A 22,651-nucleotide genomic window follows, 5' to 3' on the forward strand; every position below is an offset into this window, starting at 1 on the left:
GAGTGACCTATTCTTTCACAAATGATTGTAGAAGTTGTCTGCATGCCTAGGTGCTTGATTTTATACACCTGTGGCCATGGAGGTGATTGGAACACCAGAATCCAATGATTTGGAGGGTTGGCCCAATACTTTTGGCAATTTAGTGTAAGTGCATGAATGTGAAGCTGAAACAACAAGAAAACAGGAGGCGCCACCATCTAAGTGCATTGATTTATTAAAACCAGTAAAAGAAAGGGTTAAAATACACTCACAAAAGTAGAAAGATACAAGCACATCATCAGTCCTTAATCGCTTACAGAGCGACAGCCAGGAAGCTGACAAAGTGAGCAGGCCGACCCTGGAACATAATGCAGAGCATAGCAAAGCAAGGATGGATACAAAAACAGGAGCCGTAACCACATTGGAGCAGAACAGAAACCAAAGTGACGCTGGACATCATGTCATACTTTGTTAGAATAGCTGCAGCCATCAAACAAGTGGTCTTCTTAATACTTGCACTCCTTTTTCCAACCCCATACTGAGTTAAGGTTGTTTCTGGGGCTTTACCACTCTCCCGTTTGCACTATTGAGCTTTTTTCTTTCTAATATGAATGTGAAGCGGTGTCGTGTTATTGCTCCCCACCTGAGAAAGAAGTAAAAAAAAAAAAAAAAGTGCACTTTAAACAATATCACAGCTCTACTAGAAACAGGTGTGACTTCATCAATGCTTCTGTACTACAAGAATGGCGATAAGCAGTCTTAGTACTATAATAAAGCACAAAATAATTGCATGAAACATAAAACAATACTGTAGTTAAGCACTACTTAGCATTTTCATACTCCATTGTTTTTGAATGTTAAACGAATAACAAAAATACATTGTGAGAATATGCATACTGTTTTTCATCCACACCAATATGTTACCAAAACAATCGTGGTTACCAAAACATAAATAGTAGCACTGACGTTGGGCGCAGTATTTCTTTCCATGTTCTGTTGCAGCAGCTGTTCCTATTACCATCAGTAACTAACTGCTAAAGAGCATGTAAATATTGGTTGCCATGAGTTGCTTACTACGAAGATCTAATCAGGAGATCAAACATAAAATGCTCTTACAGTGCTGGTATTTTATTATTTTTGTGCCCGTTAATCTTAAAAAACAGCTTCAAAACATACTGTATAATCTATTTAGACAAACTGAATAAATGGTTTATCTTCGCCACTACACATTTTAAAATAACATGAACACCTGTTTCCTATAATTCCTTTTCTTTCCATTAGAAGCCTACTGAATGACAAACATCATGTCCTCTGGACTTCTACAGACCTAACTTCTAATATAACAACCAAAAAATATAAAGATGGGGTGTGAATCACATAAAAGGTTTGTTTATTCATACAAAATTAAAATCTAATACCATGGTACATAAAAACATTCTGGAGGGCTGGAAAACTGGTTACTGAGACAATCCCATGTGTATTTCTATCAACTTAATAGAACAACCTGCCAAGGAGCCCATATCATCAATGTACAGTATAAATGATCAACTTGACCCAATATTAAGAGCCATAAATGGGTACTGTACAGAGAGGTGCATTAAGAACCTGAACCTCCGTTTGGTACTCCAGCACCTCTCCCCCTCCCATTTACAGGGACATGTGCATGTCTTGGTGTGTTTAATAAAAGCTTAGTTGAAGGATATATAATGAAAAGATGGCCCACAAACACAGCTCCACAAAACAGTAGGAACAGATCTTATAACATTGGGCACTATATATTGACTAATGGAAAGCAGATTCTCCTTAACCGCTTGTGGACCTGCCGCAGTGTTTTTACTGCGGCAGGGCAGCACCTGTACGCACAGCGCCGTCTTTTAATGTCGCTGTGCAAAACAGGTAGGGGGCGTGCGTGCGAGGCACGTACCCGCCCTACTCGTCCCGCCGATCGTGGCTGCGGGAGTCCATCACCGGCTCCCGGCAGGTCATTTCCCGCCGGGTGCTGGTGATTACAAGTAATCACTGACAGATAGCAGAGCTGCAATGTAAACAATGCAGCCATGCTGTCAGTTCAGAGCACGCTAAACCTGAGAGAAGACTTTATCTCTCAGTATCAGCATGTTCCTGTGAAGTACACACCCCCGCCCCTAGTAAAACACTCCCCTCACACAGTTAACCCTCTCATTACCTAATAAAAGTTAACCCCTTCCTCCCCACTGCCATTAGTACAGTGTCAGTGGTTTTTTTTTTTGCACTGATCACTGTATTGGTGTCACTGGGGATGTCAGTGACCCCAAGTCAGTTCCCCCCCAGTGTCAAAATGTCCGCCATAAGTCGCTGATCACTGTCATAAATCGCTGATCACCGCCATAAGTCGCTGATTATTAGTATAATTAAAAAAAAATCCCAGTATCTTTCCCGCCATTAGTAGACGCTATAACGTTCACGTAAACCAATTAATTTACACGTATTGGGATTTTTTTCAAGCAAAGACATGTCGCAGAATACATTTTGGCAGAAATTTATGACTAAATTTGATTTTTACATTTTTTTTTTACTGGACATGTTTCATAGCAAAAAGTCCAAAATATTGTTTTTTTTCTCAAAATTGTCAGTCTTTTTTTTCTATAGTGCAAAAAAAAAAAAACAAAAAACAAAAAACACACAGGCGATCAAATACCACCGAAAGAAAGCTCAATTTGTGGGAAAAAATGATGTACATTTCATTTATGTGCCGTATTGCATGACCGCGCAATTGTTCGTTAAACTAGCGCAGCGCTGTATAGCAAAAAAATGGCGTAAATTGCAGTATCTATACCAGGGGTCTGCAACTTTTAAGACATAAAGAGCCACTTGGACCCGTTTCCGAAGGGAAAAAAAAGACTGGGAGCCGCAAAACCATTGCAACATTTAAAACAAATCCGACACTGCATATATTGTTTCTTACCTTAATGCTATATACAGGATCGTGCAGTTAGCTTCATCCCCCATATAGTAATTCATCCCCCATAGTAATTCATCCCCCCTATAGTAATTCATCCTCCATAGTAATTCATCCCCCATATAGTAATTCATCCTCCATATAGTAATTCATCCCCCATATAGTAATTCATCCCCCATATAGTAATTCATCCCCCATAGTAATTCATCCCCCCTATAGTAATTAATTCCCCATATTGTCTCAATTCACTTACCTTTGCTCCGCGCGTTCCTCTCGCTGTGTTCCCGCGCTGTGTTCCGGTCTTCAGGGCGGACTGTGAGAGGAGTTCGTCACGCTGCCCCGCCTACATCCTGGCTGCCCCGCCTACATCCTGACAGCTAATGTTCCACGCTCCGCGGGCCGGATTAAAAGAGTCCTGACTTTTGAGGCGGCCGCCCGAGAGGAGGGAGGGGAGCGGGCGCCCGGCACACAGAAGAGCCGCATGTGGCTTGCGATCCGTGGCTTGCCGACCACTGAAACCCTATTGCCTGTCACCTGGTGGGCAGTGTGCTCCGGAGCCGCAGCAAAGATGAAAAAGAGCCGCATGCGGCTCTGGAGCCGCGGGTTGCCGACACCCGATCTATACCATAGTTTGTAGACACTATAACTGTCACACAAATCAATCAATATACACTTTTTTTTTACCAAAAACATGTAGCAGAATACATTTTGTCCTAAATTTATAACTAACTTTGTGTTTACTATATATTTTTTATATCTGAAAGTAAAAAATATTGTTTTCCTTCAAAATTTTTGGTCTTTTTTTGTTTATAGCGTGAAAAATAAAAAGCGCACAGCTGATCAAATACCACCGAAAGAAAGCTCTATTTGTGTGAAAAAAAAGGCCGTAAATTTCGTTTGGGTGCAGCATTGCTTGACCACGCAATTATCAGTTGAATTAGTGCAGCGCCGAGTAGCAAAAAGAGACCTGGTCAGGAAGGGGGGTAAATCCTCAGGATGGCAAGTGGTTAAAAGGTCTTTTTCAAGGGATACCTCTCCATAATAAACTATACAACAAAGCATTAGTTCCTGCTCACAGTCCCCCATATAAACACAGGTTGAGCAACAGCCATATATTCATAGAGGAAACCATAATAGCATTCAATGTTTGTTACAGTGCTCCTCCACCTTTTGGCCTCTTTCACACTGCTATGGTTTGCCCACAGTGCGAATGCAGCGCAGTGTACCCGTGGTTTTTGCGCAGGTTACCTGCAGTTTCCCATACGCTCTCTATTATGTCCCACGTTTTTGATGCATTTTCTGAAGTGAGCCAAAGATGCAATTTGCAGGACATTTCATTTCAGAAAAAGGACCAAAAACACGGGGCATAATAGAAAGTTTATGTGAAAACACGCATACACTGAGCTGCACCAATGGACACAGAGAGCTAGCTGGAGAGCTAGCATGCACAAGTGCCTTGCTATGGGGGCACTCTGCAAGGGGGAGAAGGAGACAGCACCAGTGAGGGATTCCAGAAGAGGATCGGTGCTGCTCTGTGCCTAAACTTTGACTGCCTCTCGCTTGACATTCCTCAATTTGAGTAATTGAAGGAGGCAGGTGGAAATTGTCAGCTGTTTGGATATTTTACAATTGGCACAGCAGAAGATTTGAGTATGTGCGCTGTGTAGTGTAAACGATTGACTCTGGGAAAAATTAATCAGTGTATGGCCACCTTAAGGAGACAAGAGCAGAACAAAAATTGAGAGGTGTGCTTGTAACATGCACTAGAACAATAAAAGGTGACCTTTTTTCCCCAGACTTACTATAGCTCTAAGAACCCACTCACACCAGATGTGTTGGACTGCACTGGGCAGCCTTGCCAAACACAGTCCCTACACACAGACCAGGCAAAAAGCCTTGTTCCTTTTCAAGTCAGTTCACCCCAATTCATGTCTATTTTTTCATTGCAGTGTGGTGCAATGTAATTTACTGGCTCGGTGACCACTAGACACTAAAATGTCAGTTTGTGACAATTTAATAAAGTTCGACACAAAAAGTAAATAGTGCAGAGCATCAGCACCCCTGACTGATGTAAACAAGCCACACTGTCTGCATTTAAGGACACGCATCCGCATAGATGTCAAACTGGAGCAGTAGCTGTGTCTGTGCATGAATAGAACTGCCTGCATGGAATATCTGTGCATCCCGTGTGGGCAAACGCAGGCCTCACGTGGGTGTACACATGATATGCCTTGTGTGAACAAGGCCTTACAAAAGATGGCCAATCTTTCGTTCTCCTAGAAGTCATGATTTATGCTATATAGAAATTTTGGTCTGTCTTGTAGTAATGGTGTCAATTCAGTTTTATGGTTATTCAGTTCTGGCCGTATCTGACCCACATTGACCTTTGAAAGTTGTGACATCTTTCACAGTTATTTCATCTCTTTAGTAAAATGCATCACTCAGATTCCATAAAATCAATGGAATATTATGTAAGATTCAAATGCAGTGTTCTGTGTCAAAAGAATGTTTGTGTTCTATACATTGTTTGTACAACAGCTGCTCAGCATCAGAGATTTTGCCCATTTTCAAATCATTGGATTTCAATTGTGTACTTACAGCAGTTGCTGGTATGGAATTCAGTTTTAGAGAACAGTTGTCAGAAGAGAAATATGTTTACTACCGTTGCTGACCTTCTTCTAAAAAACTTTGACTATTTATGGTTCTAATATTTGGAGTCAATGACCTGGAAGCCTGCAGCAAGTAAAGTCAGAACTAGTAATCTGCAATTTTGTTTCAAGTCAGAATGTACTGTAGTTGCAAGATAAGTATGACAGCCAAGCAACCCCTATTTTCAGAAGGACATCAGCAAGAGCATCCTGTACATCCCTGATATGTCAGCTTTATTTGTAATGCCATAGTTAGTGCAAGTGAATGGGACATAAGAGGCTTAGTGGGTTTTGTCTTTTCAGAAAACTTCTATCTGGTCTGTGCCCTGCTTTTGACCCACGACTGAACTCTTGCTGTGCCTCAATTCCTACCAACACATTCTGATGTTTGGGCTTCAATACATCACTGACCCAGAGCAAGTAAGGAGATATAAACTTCTGACTTTTCTTTGAATTCCCTGTTCTGAATACTTTTTCCTGATAAAGGCCAGTGGATCAGTATAAAGGGCAGGCAACCATAGTTTTTAGAAGAGCATCAACAAGGGCTACCTGCACATTTCTCCTCTGACAGGTTTACTTTAAGGCCAGATTTACATATACAGTATGTGTAGCAGTAGCACATTCGTTTTGATCGACAGCTTAAACTACACAGCACTGTACCTACTTCTTACTGTGGTTTACGGTGTTGGTAAAAGGATAACTTTTAATTTCTAGAGGTGCGTTAGCTACCTTAACGCCAATTAATGCATGACATGACACACACTTAGATGCATATGTAGTGCTAACCCCTTGAGAGACGCTGGATTTGGGTCCTCCTATTTCCTGCACATCCAGACAACTTTCATTTTCCAACTTCCATTCAGAGTCAGCAACCTGTCCATGAACTTGTTTTTGTGTTGTGTTATTTAGGGGAAACAACTTGGATCGGTTCTAGGGATATATGGGATGCCCATCTTCACTTGAAACAATCACTCTGACGACAAACTTCCTAAATTCTGTACAAAAAGGATGGATCCTGGACTTTCTACTCCCTCTGGAGTGGCATCAGTCTCTTGACGGATCTCGAACAGTCTCTATAAGGCGCACTTGATCCCCTCTTTACATGAACCTCTCCAGACCCCAGCTAGAAACTGCCCATCCACCTGGCTGTCTTGAAGAGCATCAAAGAGCAAGAGATTCCAGAACAGACATGCAGCACTGTACCAGGGAGAACTGGTTGTGTCCTGTAGCTTTGGATTAACAGCTTTCAGGCCTTTCGCTGAGCTAGTTCCCTTCCAGGCTAGCAGGCTGTCCTTCCAGTCTACTTTCTTCTCCCGTTCTTCCCACCTCCAGCCTGGAGGCACAACCCCCCTTCTCCGGGGGTCCCCTCCCAGGATTCACAGCACCACACCTCAGCACTCCATCTTTCACCCGACTCTCATGCTGGCCAGGCTCTCTCACATTTATGGGCTGATTAGGCCGCCTTGCCAGGCCTCCTGCCCGGGGATTGGCCAGTTTCCCATAAATATGCAGATTAGTACCTTCTGGCCTCTGTCTATAAACTTCAACAAGCTTTTAGGATCAGGGGGAGGTCACAGAGGCCTGACCTGTAGAGCCCTCCAGCCTGACCTAAAGTAAACCCACTGACTCACACCCAGGCTTCTAACAAGCCTCTAACTACACTGTACAAACTATGTACACAGAGGGCGCTACACATGCATTGCATCAAACTATGCAGATGGGAGGCCTTAAAGTGGTATTAAACCCAAAACACAATATATATTAGAGCTTACCAATCTTTAGATGTGGTGACTGCATTAGCTTTGTTCTTTTACGCTTTTTCTCCTGTTTTCACCTGGTGATCTGACCAGTAACACACCTCCTGTATGAGATTGCCCCCACTCTGGATGAATGAGCACAGGGGGCACCTTTGGCCAGCATAATTGTCAGTCTGGGGGAAGGGGAGCGTTAGATGTACTAGTAGAGTTAACACTATATGTGCGTTTTAAGAGTCAGCATTTTGAGTCAAGTGTGGACAAGCTCTAATAGGTGCATTTGACTCGCTTGGTCAATCATCCGCAGGTAATTGCTACATGAGAGATTACATGTGATCATCCACGAATAGCTGCGGGAGCTGTTAGCCTTCCACTGTTTTCAATGGGGAATCTTGACTGCAGCTAACTGCTGGGTACCCCTACTGTGTCTCCCACAGCTAAGGCCCTATTTGAAAATGTGATTGGGCCCTTAGTTTCAAAAGAAGTAGTGTTAATATAAATAAAACATATACAATATAGTCTGACACCATAATGATTTCTCTGGCACAAAACTTGGCAAAGTCATTTGAACATTTTCCAATTTTGCATAGAATGCGTTAAAGTAAAAAATAATCTTTTTGACTTTAAAACCACGTTAAAATTTTAAAGTAGAACTATAGACAAACCTTTTTCCATTTTGGATAGAGTAAGGGAGGGTTATAACCCATCGGTTTATTTTTTGTCATCTGTGTTGCATTGGGGAGATTTCCTTTCATTTCCTGCCCTATAGCCAAACAACAAGCAAGAAAAAATTCCTTAAAATTAAAGGAATTCCTTAGAGACCCCCAGGTCACCAAAACTAGTGTCCCCTTTGGAAGATTTCACCTCTATTACTTTTCTGGGGGACAACCCAGAATATAAGGTTTCTTTTACTTTCAATGATAATGGTAAACAGGACAAATAGGAGAGGGTGAATCCCCCTAACAGGGACACAAACAGCAATAAACACCTGACAAGTGTTCTAATTCCTCTCCACTCTCTAAAAAGTTTTGCCTTTAGTTATACTTAAATGATAAAACAGAAAAAAAAATCATCTGGGAAATAATAGCCAAAGGGGGAAAGGGGGAGGAAGCAGTTGTTTAGGGTTAACTAGCAATTAATAAAGTGTAAAATAGGAACACATTTTAAAGGCCACACCCTACATATGAATTAAACAGCAAACTAAATGAAACAGTTCATTGTTTCAGTGCATAACTCAATGATGCTTCCAAACCAGTGCAAGTGTCATTTTACAGAAAAGGGCTTACATTTTGACAGCAGTAAGGGAAATTTCCTTAGGGCCCGTTCACATGGGCAGCCAGGGGTTGGTAAAAGCAGGTGGTTGAGCTGCGGTTTGACTGCTCACCTAAAAAAGGATGTGCAGCCTCTCAGAGGTATATACAGGTTGCAGTTACAATACTTTGCTTCGTGGAAACAGCAAAAATTTATCATAACAAAAGGCAAAACTTTTTTTTTTTTTTTTTAATTAGTGGAGAGTTTCACGGACACTGAACTGCCCATCTAAAACTTACCATGCAGCTGGAGGGATTGTATATATGCTGCAGCTGCAATGCTTTACATTGTGTAAAATTTCATGCAGCTTGTTGAGTTGTCAGACGACACTGCCTGTCAAAATTTCCCATTTGAGTCAACGGGGCTGTGCCAAAACTGTAAGGCAAAGGCTTGGCTTGCAGTTGCAGGAGCTAGTCCTTTTAAAATTTGTCATTTCAAAAAAGTAAAAGCCATTGAGGAAGTGGCAGGATCCACCACAGATCACTTTTCAGAAACTGCCCAATTGTAAACATAACCTATGACACTCTGGCCATTGGACACACACTGATTTCACCACATACAATACAGAACCAATAGTCCTATCATGTATGTGAGGATTGCGAGAACTCGCCCACAACCTGAAGCATCAGAGAACAGAGCAGCAGATCAAGGAGTAAAGTAGGTACACCTTATTCCTCTACCCATAGACCAAGGGTCTCCAAACCTTTTAAACAAAGGGACAATTTACTGTCCTTCATAGTTTAGGAGGGCCAGTGGCGCAATATGGCCGGTGGATGTGTAAAATGCTTCAAGCTTGGTTGTCAGTTGGATTAAAAAAAAAAACCTACATAGTGCCTATGGTCAGTAGGAGGAGGAATAGGGTCCCATCGTTGGTGTCAGTGAAAGCAATAATGCCTCATCATAGGTGTCAGTGGAAGAAATAATGCCTCATCATAGGTGGCAGTGGAAGGAATAGTGCCTCATCACTGCTGTTAGTGGAAGGAATAGTGCCCCTTCAATGGTGTCAGTGAAATGAATAGCACCTAATCATTGGTGTCAGTGGAAGAAATAATGCCTCGTCATTGGTGTCAGTGGAAAGAATAGTGCCTAATCACTGGTGTCAGTGGAAAGAATAGTGCCCAATCATTGGTGTCAGTGGAAGGAATAGTGTCCCTTCAATGGTGTCAGTGGAAGGAATAGTGTCCCTTCAATGGTGTCAGTGGAAGGAATAGTGTCCCTTCAATGGTGTCAGTGGAAGGAATGGCGCCTCATCACTGGTGTCAGTGGAAGGAATGGCGCCTCATCACTGGTGTCAGTGGAAGGAATGGCGCCTCATCACTGGTGTCAGTGGAAGGAATGGCGCCTCATCACTGGTGTCAGTGGAAGGAATGGCGCCTCATCACTGGTGTCAGTGGAAGGAATGGCGCCTCATCACTGGTGTCAGTGGAAGGAATGGCGCCTCATCACTGGTGTCAGTGGAAGGAATGGCGCCTCATCACTGGTGTCAGTGGAAGGAATGGCGCCTCATCACTGGTGTCAGTGGAAGGAATGGCGCCTCATCACTGGTGTCAGTGGAAAGAATGGCGCCTCATCACTGGTGTCAGTGGAAGGAATGGCGCCTCATCACTGGTGTCAGTGGAAGGAATGGCGCCTCATCACTGGTGTCAGTGGAAGGAATGGCGCCTCATCACTGGTGTCAGTGGAAGGAATGGCGCCTCATCACTGGTGTCAGTGGAAGGAATGGCGCCTCATCACTGGTGTCAGTGGAAGGAATGGCGCCTCATCACTGGTGTCAGTGGAAGGAATGGCGCCTCATCACTGGTGTCAGTGGAAGGAATGGCGCCCCATCATTGGTGTCAGTGGAAAGAATAGCTCATCACTGGTGTCAGTGGAAAGAATAGCTCATCACTGGTGTCAGTGGAAGGAATAGTGTCCCTTCAGTGGGATAGGGCCCCAGTGTTGTCATCAATTAGCAGAATTGCGCCTCAATGTCGGTGTCAGACACAAACGGTGACCAATCTGTGTACCGGCCCGTTGCTGGTATCATGTGATTAATCACAGCAGGTCACCTGACAATTGTAAACATTGGATGGCTTCCTTTCATGCATTCATTTTATTCAATTGTGTTGCTATCTGTGATTGGTCACAGTAATCACATGGTACAGACTGGGCCAATCACAGCCCATCTGTGTCATGTGATTAGCTGTAGCAAATTGCAGCTAATCACAACAAAAAACACAGGATGAATCGATTTAATTCAGTTAAATGCTTGCCTATAGCAGTGAAATTCAGTTATAGGCAATCACAATGTGTTAAACAAAATACTGATCACTTCCCCAGAGCAGTACAATGTTACTATGGTGACACTAGATTACTTTGGCCACAGTGTTTTATAAAAAGAAAAAAAACAAAACATAAAAATAAAGGAATAAGTATAATTAAAAAATTCTAAAAACAATTTTTAAAAATATATATTTTTTCCCACTCACTCACCAGTCAGTGTCCCTGATCACTGCCACACCAGTTATATAACAAAAACAAAAAAAAAACGAAAACATTTTTTTTTTCAATTTTTTCATTTTCCAAAAATTGTGACAAAAAATGTCAAAAACTTCGCCATGACTCTTATGAAATACCTCAGACGGTCTACTTTCCAATAAGGGGTCATTGGGGGATATCTGTACTGTTCTGATATTTTTGGGCCTCAAGAAATGAGATTTGTCGGTCAGTACTTCAGGACTGATCAATATTCAGATATATCCCATAGTGTGTGAACTCTATAACTTTCCTACAGACTAAATAATAAACACTGATTTGGGTTATTTTCACCAAAGACATGTAGCAGAATACATCTCGGCCTAAATTTATGAAGAACAATTATTTATTTGCTAAATTTTAGAACCTGTAGGATTTTTTTTAACAAATATAAAACCACAGCGGTGATTAAATACCAGCAAAAGAAAGCTCTAGTTGTGCGAATAAAGTGATACAAAAAGTTTGGGTAGTGTTGCATGACCGCGCAATTGTCACTCAAACTACAAGTGCGGGCAGGAAGGGAGTAAACCTGCCCGGTAGTGAAGTGGTTAACTAGCATTCCGCTGGAGCTGAATCCATGAGTTCTAAATAAACCCTTGTTAGTCATTTGTAGTACTCGCAGTGACTGCTCCTTTAACTGAAGCCATTCCGCTATAAACTAAGCATGACCTGTCCGGGCGCCTGTCATATTTTCCTCTCGGCCTCATCCTCCTGGAAGCTTTCCACATTCCAGTCAGCCAAGGCGGGAAAGCGGCTGGAAAACCACTCGGGCGGTCTACAGAAGTAGAACTCGTCCTGACGTCACCGCCGGCTCCTCCGCAAAGTTTGGTATCCAAACAGACCGCGCATTCCATAAAGCAATTGGATACCAGTCGGAAAATAGGAGGTGACATCTACGTGATTGGTTGGTTTCTGGCTGGTTGTACATCCAGAGCGAGGCGTGGAACGCAGTCCTCATGCTGCTATTGGACAATAGTTTTCATGGGGCGGTGAGTCAGCTTCCTGATTGTGCCAGAGCCGAGGAGCGAGAAGACGGCTGGTGGAATCGTGTCTTCTGGGGTGAGCTCTACAGCTTTGGGGCTGGAATGATATTTGTACCCTGTGTGAGGTGGAACATTGTACTGGCGGCCATACCCTGCGCATAGTCCTCATGACTCCTCTTCCTTAAAGAGAACCGGTCATTGTTGGGCTTGTGGAAGAATTGTTCTATGTTCAGGCTTAAAGGGTTGCTTCACCTTTGTGTTAACAATTCAAGTGCAGCCAAGGGGCCCCAGAACATTACAAATGGAGGTGTAGAGAAGATAGATTGGGCTTTGTATAAATGACATACCTGTGTGCTGCCACAAAGCACAGTCCTCCATATCAGCCAGGATGGATGGTATATAAGGTCCCCCCACCCTCATCATTACTGGAAGGGGCATGGAGCCTGTGCTCGCCCTCCGCCACATAACCGCACATGCTGGAAGTCATGGCTGAGTGACTCACTAGGTAATGAAGCCCAGATCAGCATAATAGCTCCGGAGGACACATATCTGTAAGCTCAAAGGCTCAACTCCAAAGATTCCACGGGCAGAGGCAAAGAGATTCCACGGGCAGAGGCAAAGAGATTCCACGGGCAGAGGCAAAAAGATTCCACGGGCAGAGGCAAAAAGATTCCATGCAGACCCAAATATATTTATTTTTAGCTATGTTTCTGTTATTTTTTAACCTAACTGGACTCCAGGGGTCTATTTTATTAAAAAAGAAAATTGTTAGATGAATGTGACAAGCGGTAGCTTACCCATCACAAATTCTGTGTTTGGAAAAGCTATATGTAATATATGTGTTTGCATGTGTGTGTGTGTATATATATATATATATACACACACACACACACACACACACACACACGTCCATATATATTTGGACACAGGCATAATTTTAGTTTTTTTTTTCCAGTACTGACCAAAACGTATTCAAGCTATAGTTATATAATGGATATGGGCTGAAAGTGCACACTCCCAGGTTTAATTTGAGGGAATGTACATCCAAATTGGAGGAAGGGTTTAGGAATTACAGCTCTTAAGAGTAGCCATCCACCCTTTTTCAGGAGCTCAAATGTGATTGAACAAATGAATGTAATAAAATGTTAATTTTTAATATTTTGTTGGGAATCCTTTACTGGCCATGACTGCCTGAAGTCTGGAACCCATGGACATTACCAAAGACTGGGCTTCCTCCTTTGTGATGCTTTGCCAGGCTCTAACTGCAGCTGTCTTCAGTTGTTTGTCTTTGTTGGTCTTTCTGCCTTTAGTTTTGCCTTCAGCAAGTGAAATGCATGCTCAATTGGGTTGAGATCAGATGATTGACTCGGTCATTGCAGAATATTCCACTTAATTTCCTTCAAAAGTTCCTGGGTTGTTTTTGCAGTGTGTTTTGGATCATTGTCCTGTGACGCACTATCCAATCAACTTTGCTGCATTTGGCTGAATCTGGGCTGACAGTATATCTCTAAACACTGCAGAATTCATCCGGCTGCTTCTGTCTTCTGTCACATCTTCAATAAACACCAATGACCCAGTTGATGTTGTGTTTTGGATCATGAGCTGTTCCAAGCCTTCTCCACACTTTTTTCTTCACGTCATTCTGGTACAGATTAATCAATGCAGCTTGAATATGTTTTGGTAAATATCTGAAAAAAAACTAAAATGCCTGCGTCCAAATATATACGGACCTAACTGCGTGTGTGTATATAATATATATTGGTTTTTCAGCCAAGTGCAACCTGAGCTTTCGGTGCACCACTATTTTTTACCTTAATACAGGTAATGCAAAGTGGTTCCAAAGGTAGAAGATGTGTGTGTGTGTGTTTTTTTTTTTTTTTAATTGAAAAAAAAATGTTTATACTTGCCTGCCCTGTGCAATAGTAGTGCACCAAAATTAAAATCCTGGTGCCAAAACCGATACCAAAAAATGAACTGAAAAGTCTGTGTATGTGGGGAGGCTCCAGTTGTTTTAAATTATGATTTTATTGCTATCACATAGGGGACCAATAGTCCCTTATGTGATGGCATGTGAGTGACAGGCCATCTTTGTAGGGTAGGCAGTGTGTGCAAGGAGGGGGCAGGAGAGGAGCAATGTATACAGTGAGGGAGCAGTGTAAACAGAGAGGCTCCCTCACTGGCTTTCACTGTATGTCAGTGCCGGTTTTTAAATGCAATTGCCAGCTTTTTTTTTCACTATAGCTCAGAGAAAAACTTTGTTTCTTTTAACGCAGGGAAAGAAACTAAAATTAAACTTTGTTTCTTTTAGCTTGGGGAAAGTGACAGGTCATTCTCAGAGCTATAGTAAAGTAAAAAAATAGCCGGTAATTATTACATTTAAAAACTGGCACTGACATATACTGACAGCCAGTCACTGTATACACTGCTCCTCCCCTGCCTTTCTGATTTCTGTATTAGTTTCCTTTTTTTAGGCTTTCTTCTATTTCATCTGGTAATTCAGCCTGAAACTCTGCAAACTTTTAGACAATCCAGCTAGCATATATTAGTTTACATGGATGAGACAAACCATTTACCACTGACAGGGGTGATTAAAATGGTCAACGTTTATTCATGTAAAAACTTTTATCCCAAAAAAAAAAAAAAAACTGCTCTAATTGATTATAAAGTGTGAGCTGGAGTTTGGCTTCAATTTGGTTTTTGTATCCAAATCTGCTAATGCATTTAACACTCCCATCCCCCCAGACTGAGAATGCTGCTTTGTCCTGTGCTCCTTCCTCCACAGTGGTGTCACACGAATCACACGAGGTTTGTTACTGGTCAGATCACCAGGTAAAAACAGCGGGATAAAAGCCAAAGAAAAGAAAAGAAAATGAATGCAGCCACCACACGATTGTTAAGCTGCAATATATGACATTCTTGGTTTTGGGTTTAATGCCGCTTTTAAAGTAAAAAAAAAAAAAAACCTTTTGGCTTTAGAACTGGTTTAATACACTGATTTCCTGTGGTTGTCCACTCCATCTAGTGGCCCTAATGCTGCAGTTTTTCTGATTGCAGTGTTTCAGAAAAAATTACTTTATGGCCTCTAGATGGAGGTGACAATCATGGGAAATCAGTGTATAAGGCCTCATTCACACAGGCGTACTGATCTATGCATTGGTGGAAAGGGCCATCCTCACCCACATAGGATGCACAGGTGTTTCGTGTAGGCAGCCTGTTCTTACCAATGACAGGTGGCCAGTTGCACAGACCTGCACCTGGATCTCCAAGCGCGTGTGTATATCCATGCAGGTCATGATCCAGCGATGTGCACAAGAGCCTCGTTTCTCAGGGGACTCTCCCTCCTCATTGGCTGAGACAGCAGCAGTAGCTATTGGTTCCCACTACTGTCAATCACAGCCAATGAAGAGAGAGTGGGGGTGGGGCTGAGCCTTTCTCCAAGTGTGAATGGACACACACAGCAGCTGCTCGGAATCGAGCCTGCTCAGGTGCCCTTATAGCAAGCTGCTTGCCATGGGGGCAATAGGCAGGAGGGAGCTGGGGAGCCGAGAAGAGGAGGATTGGGCTGCTGTGTGCAAAATCACTGCACAGAGCATGTAAGTATAACGTGTTTGTTATTAAAAATAATATATATTCTGATTTTTTTTTTTTTATATATTTAGACTTCTGTTTTGTCCTGGCAGTCAAAGGGTTTAAACATGCAACCGCAGCTGTGAACCTGTTTTGGAATTCTTCGTCAACCTCTGCTCTTTGTTGTATAAGTGGTCACTTCTATGGGGCAGCATTCTGAGCTGTAAAGGCTTTTAAAGAATTAGCTGTGTAGAATTTTGGATATCCTAATTTTTGCCAATTCGAGGCTTGACGTATTTGGTGTCTATTTACTAGAACCGTTGTCTGCCTTTTCCAAAACAAAAGAAAATGTTTAGGTACAGACCTAAAAATAAAACTGACCCCCCCACCCCCATGTTAGTTTCCCTTTAATATACCTTGGCTTAAAAGTTTGTATTTATTTATTTTGTGCATAGATGGATGGAAGTGGAGCGTCACCACCATCATTGATGAATGAATATATGATGCAAGGCAGTGTCTCCTCTTCAGGAACACGATGTATGTATTAAAGGGGTGTGGGTGTGTTTAATGTCTAATTAAAGTGGTACTAAATAGAGATGTGTTAATTGCCATAATTAATTCACATAAATCATGTATATCATGCCACTGCATATATATATTTTTTTATTAATTTTTTTTTTTGTAGTACCTCATTTCTGCAGCAGCGTTGTGTGGTCACATGATCATTCCCCATTCTTTGGCATCTACAGGGAAAGAGCCTTGGGAGGGGCTTATATTACTCTATCTGTATGATGCTTTCTACAGTATGTCTACAGTCTGTGCCTGTATAGCCCTGATTGGTGCTGTGTTGGTCACATAACTAAAGAAAGTTTCAGAAAAGCAATTAAATCAAATTACAAATATCAAAAACTGGATTCACAGCTCCCTATAAATCTTTATTGAACATCAAATTGTGTTTTTGTGCATTAATGTGGTGTAGGTGCAGTCATGATTGATATTGGCTTTGGTTTTGTTCAGACAGCATCTGCATCCAAGGCTCTTTTTTACTTTACAGGTATTCTCAATTACATTTGAGCTATTTAATACTGATTTGTTTTAAAACTAAGCTTTTTGGTGAGTATTTTTAGTGAATGCAATCAATCAGCATATTCTTTCCCACCTCCATAGTGTTTAGCAATAGGAGGACACGGAGGAGGAGGGAAGGAGGTTAGTATCATTTACCACTGTGTATACACCCACATATGTGACTCTATATTCCTGTGGGCTGCACAGATAAGAAAAAGGAGGAAATGAAGCACTTAGAAGGGAACTGAAATATGAGCATCCTCAGTGCAGGACACAGGCTGGTGTACTCAGTCTCAGGCTGTAGTCGGGACACAGAGAAGATTGCTCTGTTATAGCATGTAATGAGAGTTTTTCATAGTCTGGGTTTAAAGACACTTTAAAGCAGTGGTCTCCGAACTGCAGCCCTGGGGCCAGATGTGGCCCTTTGCTTGCCTTTATGCGGCCCTTGGGACACTATTCCTCCCACTGATACAAGACACTATTCGGCCAACTGACGCCAACAATGGGGAACCATTTCTCCCACTGACACCAATAGTGGGCACTATTCCTCCCAATGATACCAACAATGGGGCACTATTCCTCCTCCTAATACCAAATGAGGTGTGGTGACTGTGGCTGGCCACAGTCTGCCCCCTCTGAAGTCTGAAGGACAATAAACTGGCCCTTTATTAGAAAGTTTGGAGACCCCTGCTTTAAAGCAAGGAACATTTAGTACAATCCATTAAAGTGAAAGTTGAGCAATTTTTTTTTTGTTTTTTATTTATCTATTTATTTATTTTTATATAATGTATTTTCATTTGAGTAGCCACTGGGGAGATTCCCTTCATATCCTTTCTCAGTGATAGTTGACAGGAAATCTACCCTAAAAGGAAAGAACTGAACTCTGGGAGCCGTTCCCCAAAAAAGGCAGGCAGCTAGTATAGAGCTAGTCACCAGTGTTTCCAGTGGTCTCCCTGAAGCTGATATTTTCTCAATTACTGACTTGCAATGCCTTGTTTTACACAGTTTCTTGTCTGGGGGAGGCCATCTTGGTAGAGGCAGGGCTTTTACTTTCACATATCAGAACTTCCTGCTGGAACAGTGAGCAGCACTGTGGTAACATTACCAAATCTTCTTAGACCAGCAGTCAGAGACAGCAGTTCCTTAAACCTCACACTGCAAATATACAGCTCTGAGGTTGTAGGCACATGTACTGCTATTTTTCAGGAGAAATTCCAGACAAAAAGTTAATTGTCTAAGTAATGCCCTGAAAATATACAGTCCATTGTTCCTATAACAAAGCAAATCTTCACTTTTTTGGTTTCTGTTACACTTTAACATGGCACAGGCAGCAGTAAATTCCAAAAGAGAGGTTTTGGCTGGAATTCCACTTAAAGTCACTTTACACCTTTTAAATGTTTGTTATTTTGGTTAAGTATTAGTGTAGATATATTCCCTGTGTTATTTGTTTGTCTTACATTGTAATGATAGGCTCATATGTTGTGGGTGCAGTTTGTAGTGTCATGGCCAATCAATTCCCCTATGTTCATGTATTCATTCCTCTAAGTTTGTATTCAATGTTTTAATTAATATGAATTTAGGAGTGAATTTTTTTTTTCAGCACCCTTTGGCCAAATGGCTGCTTTCACACAGTTTTTGCAGCGCTTTTGCATTTAAAAAAAAAAAAGTAACGCTCAAGAAAAATGCATCCCATCAAATTCAATGTATGTCTTCACACTGGTCCATTGCGGTGTTAAAAATCCTGCTTGCCGCATTTTTGGTGCATATTTGGCAGGTAAAAAAAGAGAAAAATGCACCTAAAACGCCTCCCCATTGAGGCCTGGCTCACACCAATGCGTTTTAGGGCTTTTTGCAGAAATGCACTACAGTGAGCTGCTGCATTTTTGGAAAGGGTCAGGGACTTTTTCAAATGCAAAATGTTGCATTTTTGGTTCAATAGACTTCAATGGAGATGCAGCAAACGCATGTAGTGCGTTTTTCACGCTTTGGTGCTTTTTTTATGCGTTTTGCATTTTTAATCTGCCCAGCAACAAGTTGGCCCAAAAAAAAAAAATTTAACAAAACGTGCATGAAAAAATGCAAACTGCATTGGTGTGAACCAGGCCTGAAATGTATTGAAAAAAAGCATTAAAAATGTGCATGCAAAAAACGTAAAATTCACAGCAAAAAGCAAACTGCATTTCTGTGAAGCAGGCCTGAAATGCATTGAAAATGCATCAAAAATGGACATGTGTTGCGTTTTTGATGCTTTTTTTTGTTTTAACCTGCCCAGCATCAAGTTGGCAAAAAAAAATCAAAAACCGCGTGTGCAAAAAGGTCAAAACAAACTGCATTGGTGTGAACCAGACATGAAATGCATTGAAAACTCATCAAAAAACGCACATGTGTTGTGGTTTGATGTGGATTTTTGTGTCGCTTGACATGGAAAAACGCACCCTAACCGTGGTAATATTGCGGCAAAATCGTGCATTTTCAGCTGCCATTATCGGCACCTTTTTTTCCTATCGGCAAAATGCTGATAACACTATTTTCGGCCGATACATTTCGGTCGCTGGTATATCGGTGCATCCTGTTTACTTACTAAAACTGGAGAATGCAAAATCTGGTGAAACTCTGGATAGAAACCAATCCGCTTCCAGGGTTTATTGCCAAAGCCTAATTGAACAAGCTGAAGTTGGAAGCTGATTGGCTACCATGTACAGCTGTACCAGATTCTGAGTGCTCCAGTTTCAGTAAGGCTAGGTTCACGCCTATGCCGTTTGCGTTTGAGCCATTTCTGCAGTGTGTTTTGCGCTTTTGTACAAGCGTTTTTGCCATGTTTTTGATGCCTTTTGCGTTTTTTTTTTTTTTTTTTTTTTTGATAGGCAGATTTAAAACGCATCAAAACTGCACTACATGCTTTTCTGCAGCATTTCCATTGAAGTTTATAGACACACAAACTCAACTTTTTGTGTTTTTTTAAAAATAGTCTTTGACCCTTTCCAGAAAACGCAGAGATGTGAACCTGTCACAGGAAATAATGTTAAAAGGTCAATTTTAAAAAACGCTTAGGTGTGAACCTAGGGTAAATTAACCCCATTGCTCTGCCTGCTTGTGTCTGTGCCATATCTAAGTACTAGCGTTCATCTGCACAAGTACCTGATTCAGAATCCCAGGTATTGTCAAATATGTAATTTCTTGACAGGAAGGGGAGATTTACTAAAATTGGAGCACTCCGGATCTGGTACAGCTGTGCATGGTAGCCAGTTCGCTTGTAACTTCAGCTCGTTCAATTAAGCTGCTTTCACACTGATCCGTGACAGAAACGCATATGCATTTTATTGTGTTTGTAGTGCGTTTTTAACATGACGTGACTCATAAACCATGCCAAAAACCGCACCACGGTTTTCCATTGATCTCAATGGGGAGGTGCGTTTTTTTTTTTTTTTTTTTACTGCACCAAAAATTCAGCATGCAGGATTTTTAAAAACACACCTGAACTTGTGTTTTCATTACAAGTTCAGCGCTTCTATGGCTATTTTTACTGAGAGAATTAAAAAATAAAAAAAATAAAAAAGTAGCTGAATTATACAAATGGAAGCACATGTGTTGAGATCTAGAATGGCAACATGTGAGATGTTAGTTTTTATTTTACATACAAAAAGCTACAAAAACACTAGCAGTCTGAGGCCTGATTCACTTTTATTCTATGACATCTGCAGCTGCAGGAGAACCTTTATTCCCCTCTCAAGGTAACTGAGGTTGATTTATGTGGTTTAAGTCCTTGCTTGGACATGAATTGCATACAACTGTGTCCCTGCCCTGTGTGAATTTAAACTGTTTACATAATAGTTTCTGTTCCTGTTGGATGTCAAGGGTACAAACTGTTGTGTATTTATCCCATATCCGTTAAGCTTTAGATAAATGACATTTTTAGTAGGATGCTATAATCCTCTATAATGACATCTGTTACCATTTTCTCTATTGTTCTGTCCTCAGCAATGGATGTGATTGTATATTTTATGAATGATGAGGCGGTTCCGCTGACAGTGGATGGCCTTTCTGTCATGACAGCACATGAGTTGCACAGAATCATCCGTGAAGTCCTTGTGCTCCCTGACATTGCTCAAGAAGTCTTTGCTCTGTGGCTTGCCTCTCCATTATTGGGTAATAAACATGCATTTTACATTGCTAAACATCCATACAGTTATAATAAAATGACTCTGTCATATAAAGTTGTTTTTTTTTTTTTGTTTTCTTTTTGTTTTGTTGTTTTTTTTGTTTATAGAGGTGCAACTGAAGCCAAAACATCAACCTTACAAAGTCTGCAGACAGTGGCATGACCTGTTGGCACGGTTCACAAATAATTCGGCTGAAGACATTCATCAAGGCAAGTAGAAAATAATCTTTACTTTATCATTCTGGATATGAGATGGAGACACCGATGACAGGACATTTTCTTTAAAGCTGAACTGAAGTTCCACTGTGAGAAACAGCAAGCAGGCAATCTTTTATTGCTGTATAGACATGCATGGTCCCTGCTGCAATAAAATGCCCCTCACTGAGTGCTCACTCTTCTCCAGCACTGTAAACTGAGCTGCGCAGCTCAGCTTACAACACTAGGCAGGTCTCTGAGTGCCAGGATGATGGCCTCCTATGCATGTACAGGAATGACGTCCTCCTCCTCCAGCCAACGAAGAGACCCAAAGACCTGCACTCAGAAGAAGATGCCTGCACAGGACCGTTGGACGGGTAGGTTTTAAGCCTTTAGTTCCCCCTGTAATATTTGGATAGCAGCAGATGGGCAGTTATCTGCCAGAGAATGGGGAGTGGGAAGATTTCTTTCTATCCTTTTCACCTAAGCAGTACTTCACTGACTGATGCATAGCAAAGGCAACGTTTGAGTCAGCTCACAAGCAAATTATTTAAATCAACTACTTAGAATTATCCCTATTTTAGAACCCCAATAGCAAAACAGTTGGGACACTGTAAAATCTGCATAAAAACAAAATAATGTTCACAATAGAAAATAGAAAACATTAGTTTAAGCTGGAAAAAATTTACCATTTTAAGAAAAAAATAAGGTAATTTTGAAATTGATGGCAGCAATACGTCTCAAAAAAAGTTGAGACAGGACAACAAAATGGCAAAGTAAATGGTACAAACAAGGAAGAGCTGGAAGAACATTTTTAAACTAATCAGGTTTTTTTGCAACAGGTCAGTAATATGAGTGGGTGTAAAAAGAGCATCTTGGAGAGTCAGAGTGTCTCAGAAGTGAAGATGGGCAGAGGCTCATCAATCTATGAAAAGCTGCATCTAAAAAGTGTCAATTTCAGAATAATGTCCATCAATATAAAATTGCAAAGCCTTTAAATATATCATCATGTACAATACTTAATATCATCAAAAGATTCAGAGAATCTGGGGAAATCTGCATGCAAGGGACAAGACTGAAATGCAATATTGGATGCCTGTGATTTTTTTTTTTTTTTTGGCCTTCAGACGGCACTGCTTTAAAAACAGGCATGATTCTGTGATGAACATCACTGCATGGGCTCAGGGATACATTAAAAAATTATAGTCTATGAACACAGTTTGCCGTGCCATCCAAAAATGCAAGTTAAAGCTGTATCATGCAAAGAAGTCCTATCTGAACATGATCCAAAATCATTGCTGTCTTCTCTGGGCCAAAGCTCATTAAAAATGGTTTGTTGCAATGTGGAAAATTGTTCTGTGGTCTGAAGAATCGAAATTTGACATTCTTTTTGGCAACTATGGGCGCCACGTCCTCTGTATGGGGGTACATTGGTGTGTATGGAGTGGGCAGCTTGCACATATGGGAAGGCACCATCAGTGCTGCAAGATACTTACTTCTGCATCAAGTATCTGTCTGCAGCTTGCTGAGATGTGGAA

General features: G+C 41.4%; 1 protein-coding gene and 1 long non-coding RNA gene across 2 annotated transcripts in view; one reads left to right on the top strand and one right to left on the bottom strand.

The window, feature by feature from the left end:
- Positions 1-198: 198 nt before the first annotated feature.
- On the bottom strand, positions 199-11,950 carry LOC149445688 (uncharacterized). The gene is made up of 3 exons (XR_016306364.1): positions 11,814-11,950; positions 7,985-8,082; positions 199-622 (listed from the first exon to the last, which is right to left on the bottom strand). It is a non-coding gene; the product is annotated as an uncharacterized LOC149445688 (long non-coding RNA).
- A 151-nt stretch (positions 11,951-12,101) lies between these two features.
- FRMD8 (FERM domain containing 8) overlaps positions 12,102-22,651 on the top strand; it is a 58,749-nt gene continuing 48,199 nt past the window's right edge. Inside the window, exons 1-4 of the mRNA XM_089653606.1 lie at positions 12,102-12,203; positions 16,150-16,231; positions 20,738-20,905; positions 21,027-21,128. Coding sequence (XP_089509732.1) covers positions 16,150-16,231; positions 20,738-20,905; positions 21,027-21,128 — 352 coding nt within the window. The 5' untranslated portion in view covers positions 12,102-12,203. The remainder of the gene's footprint in view (positions 12,204-16,149; positions 16,232-20,737; positions 20,906-21,026; positions 21,129-22,651) is intronic.

This window comes from Staurois parvus, unplaced genomic scaffold (genome assembly GCF_062004578.1).
Source record: "Staurois parvus isolate SC_StPar_1 unplaced genomic scaffold, SC_StPar_1.0 ptg000715l, whole genome shotgun sequence".
Classification (NCBI taxonomy): domain Eukaryota; kingdom Metazoa; phylum Chordata; class Amphibia; order Anura; family Ranidae; genus Staurois; species Staurois parvus.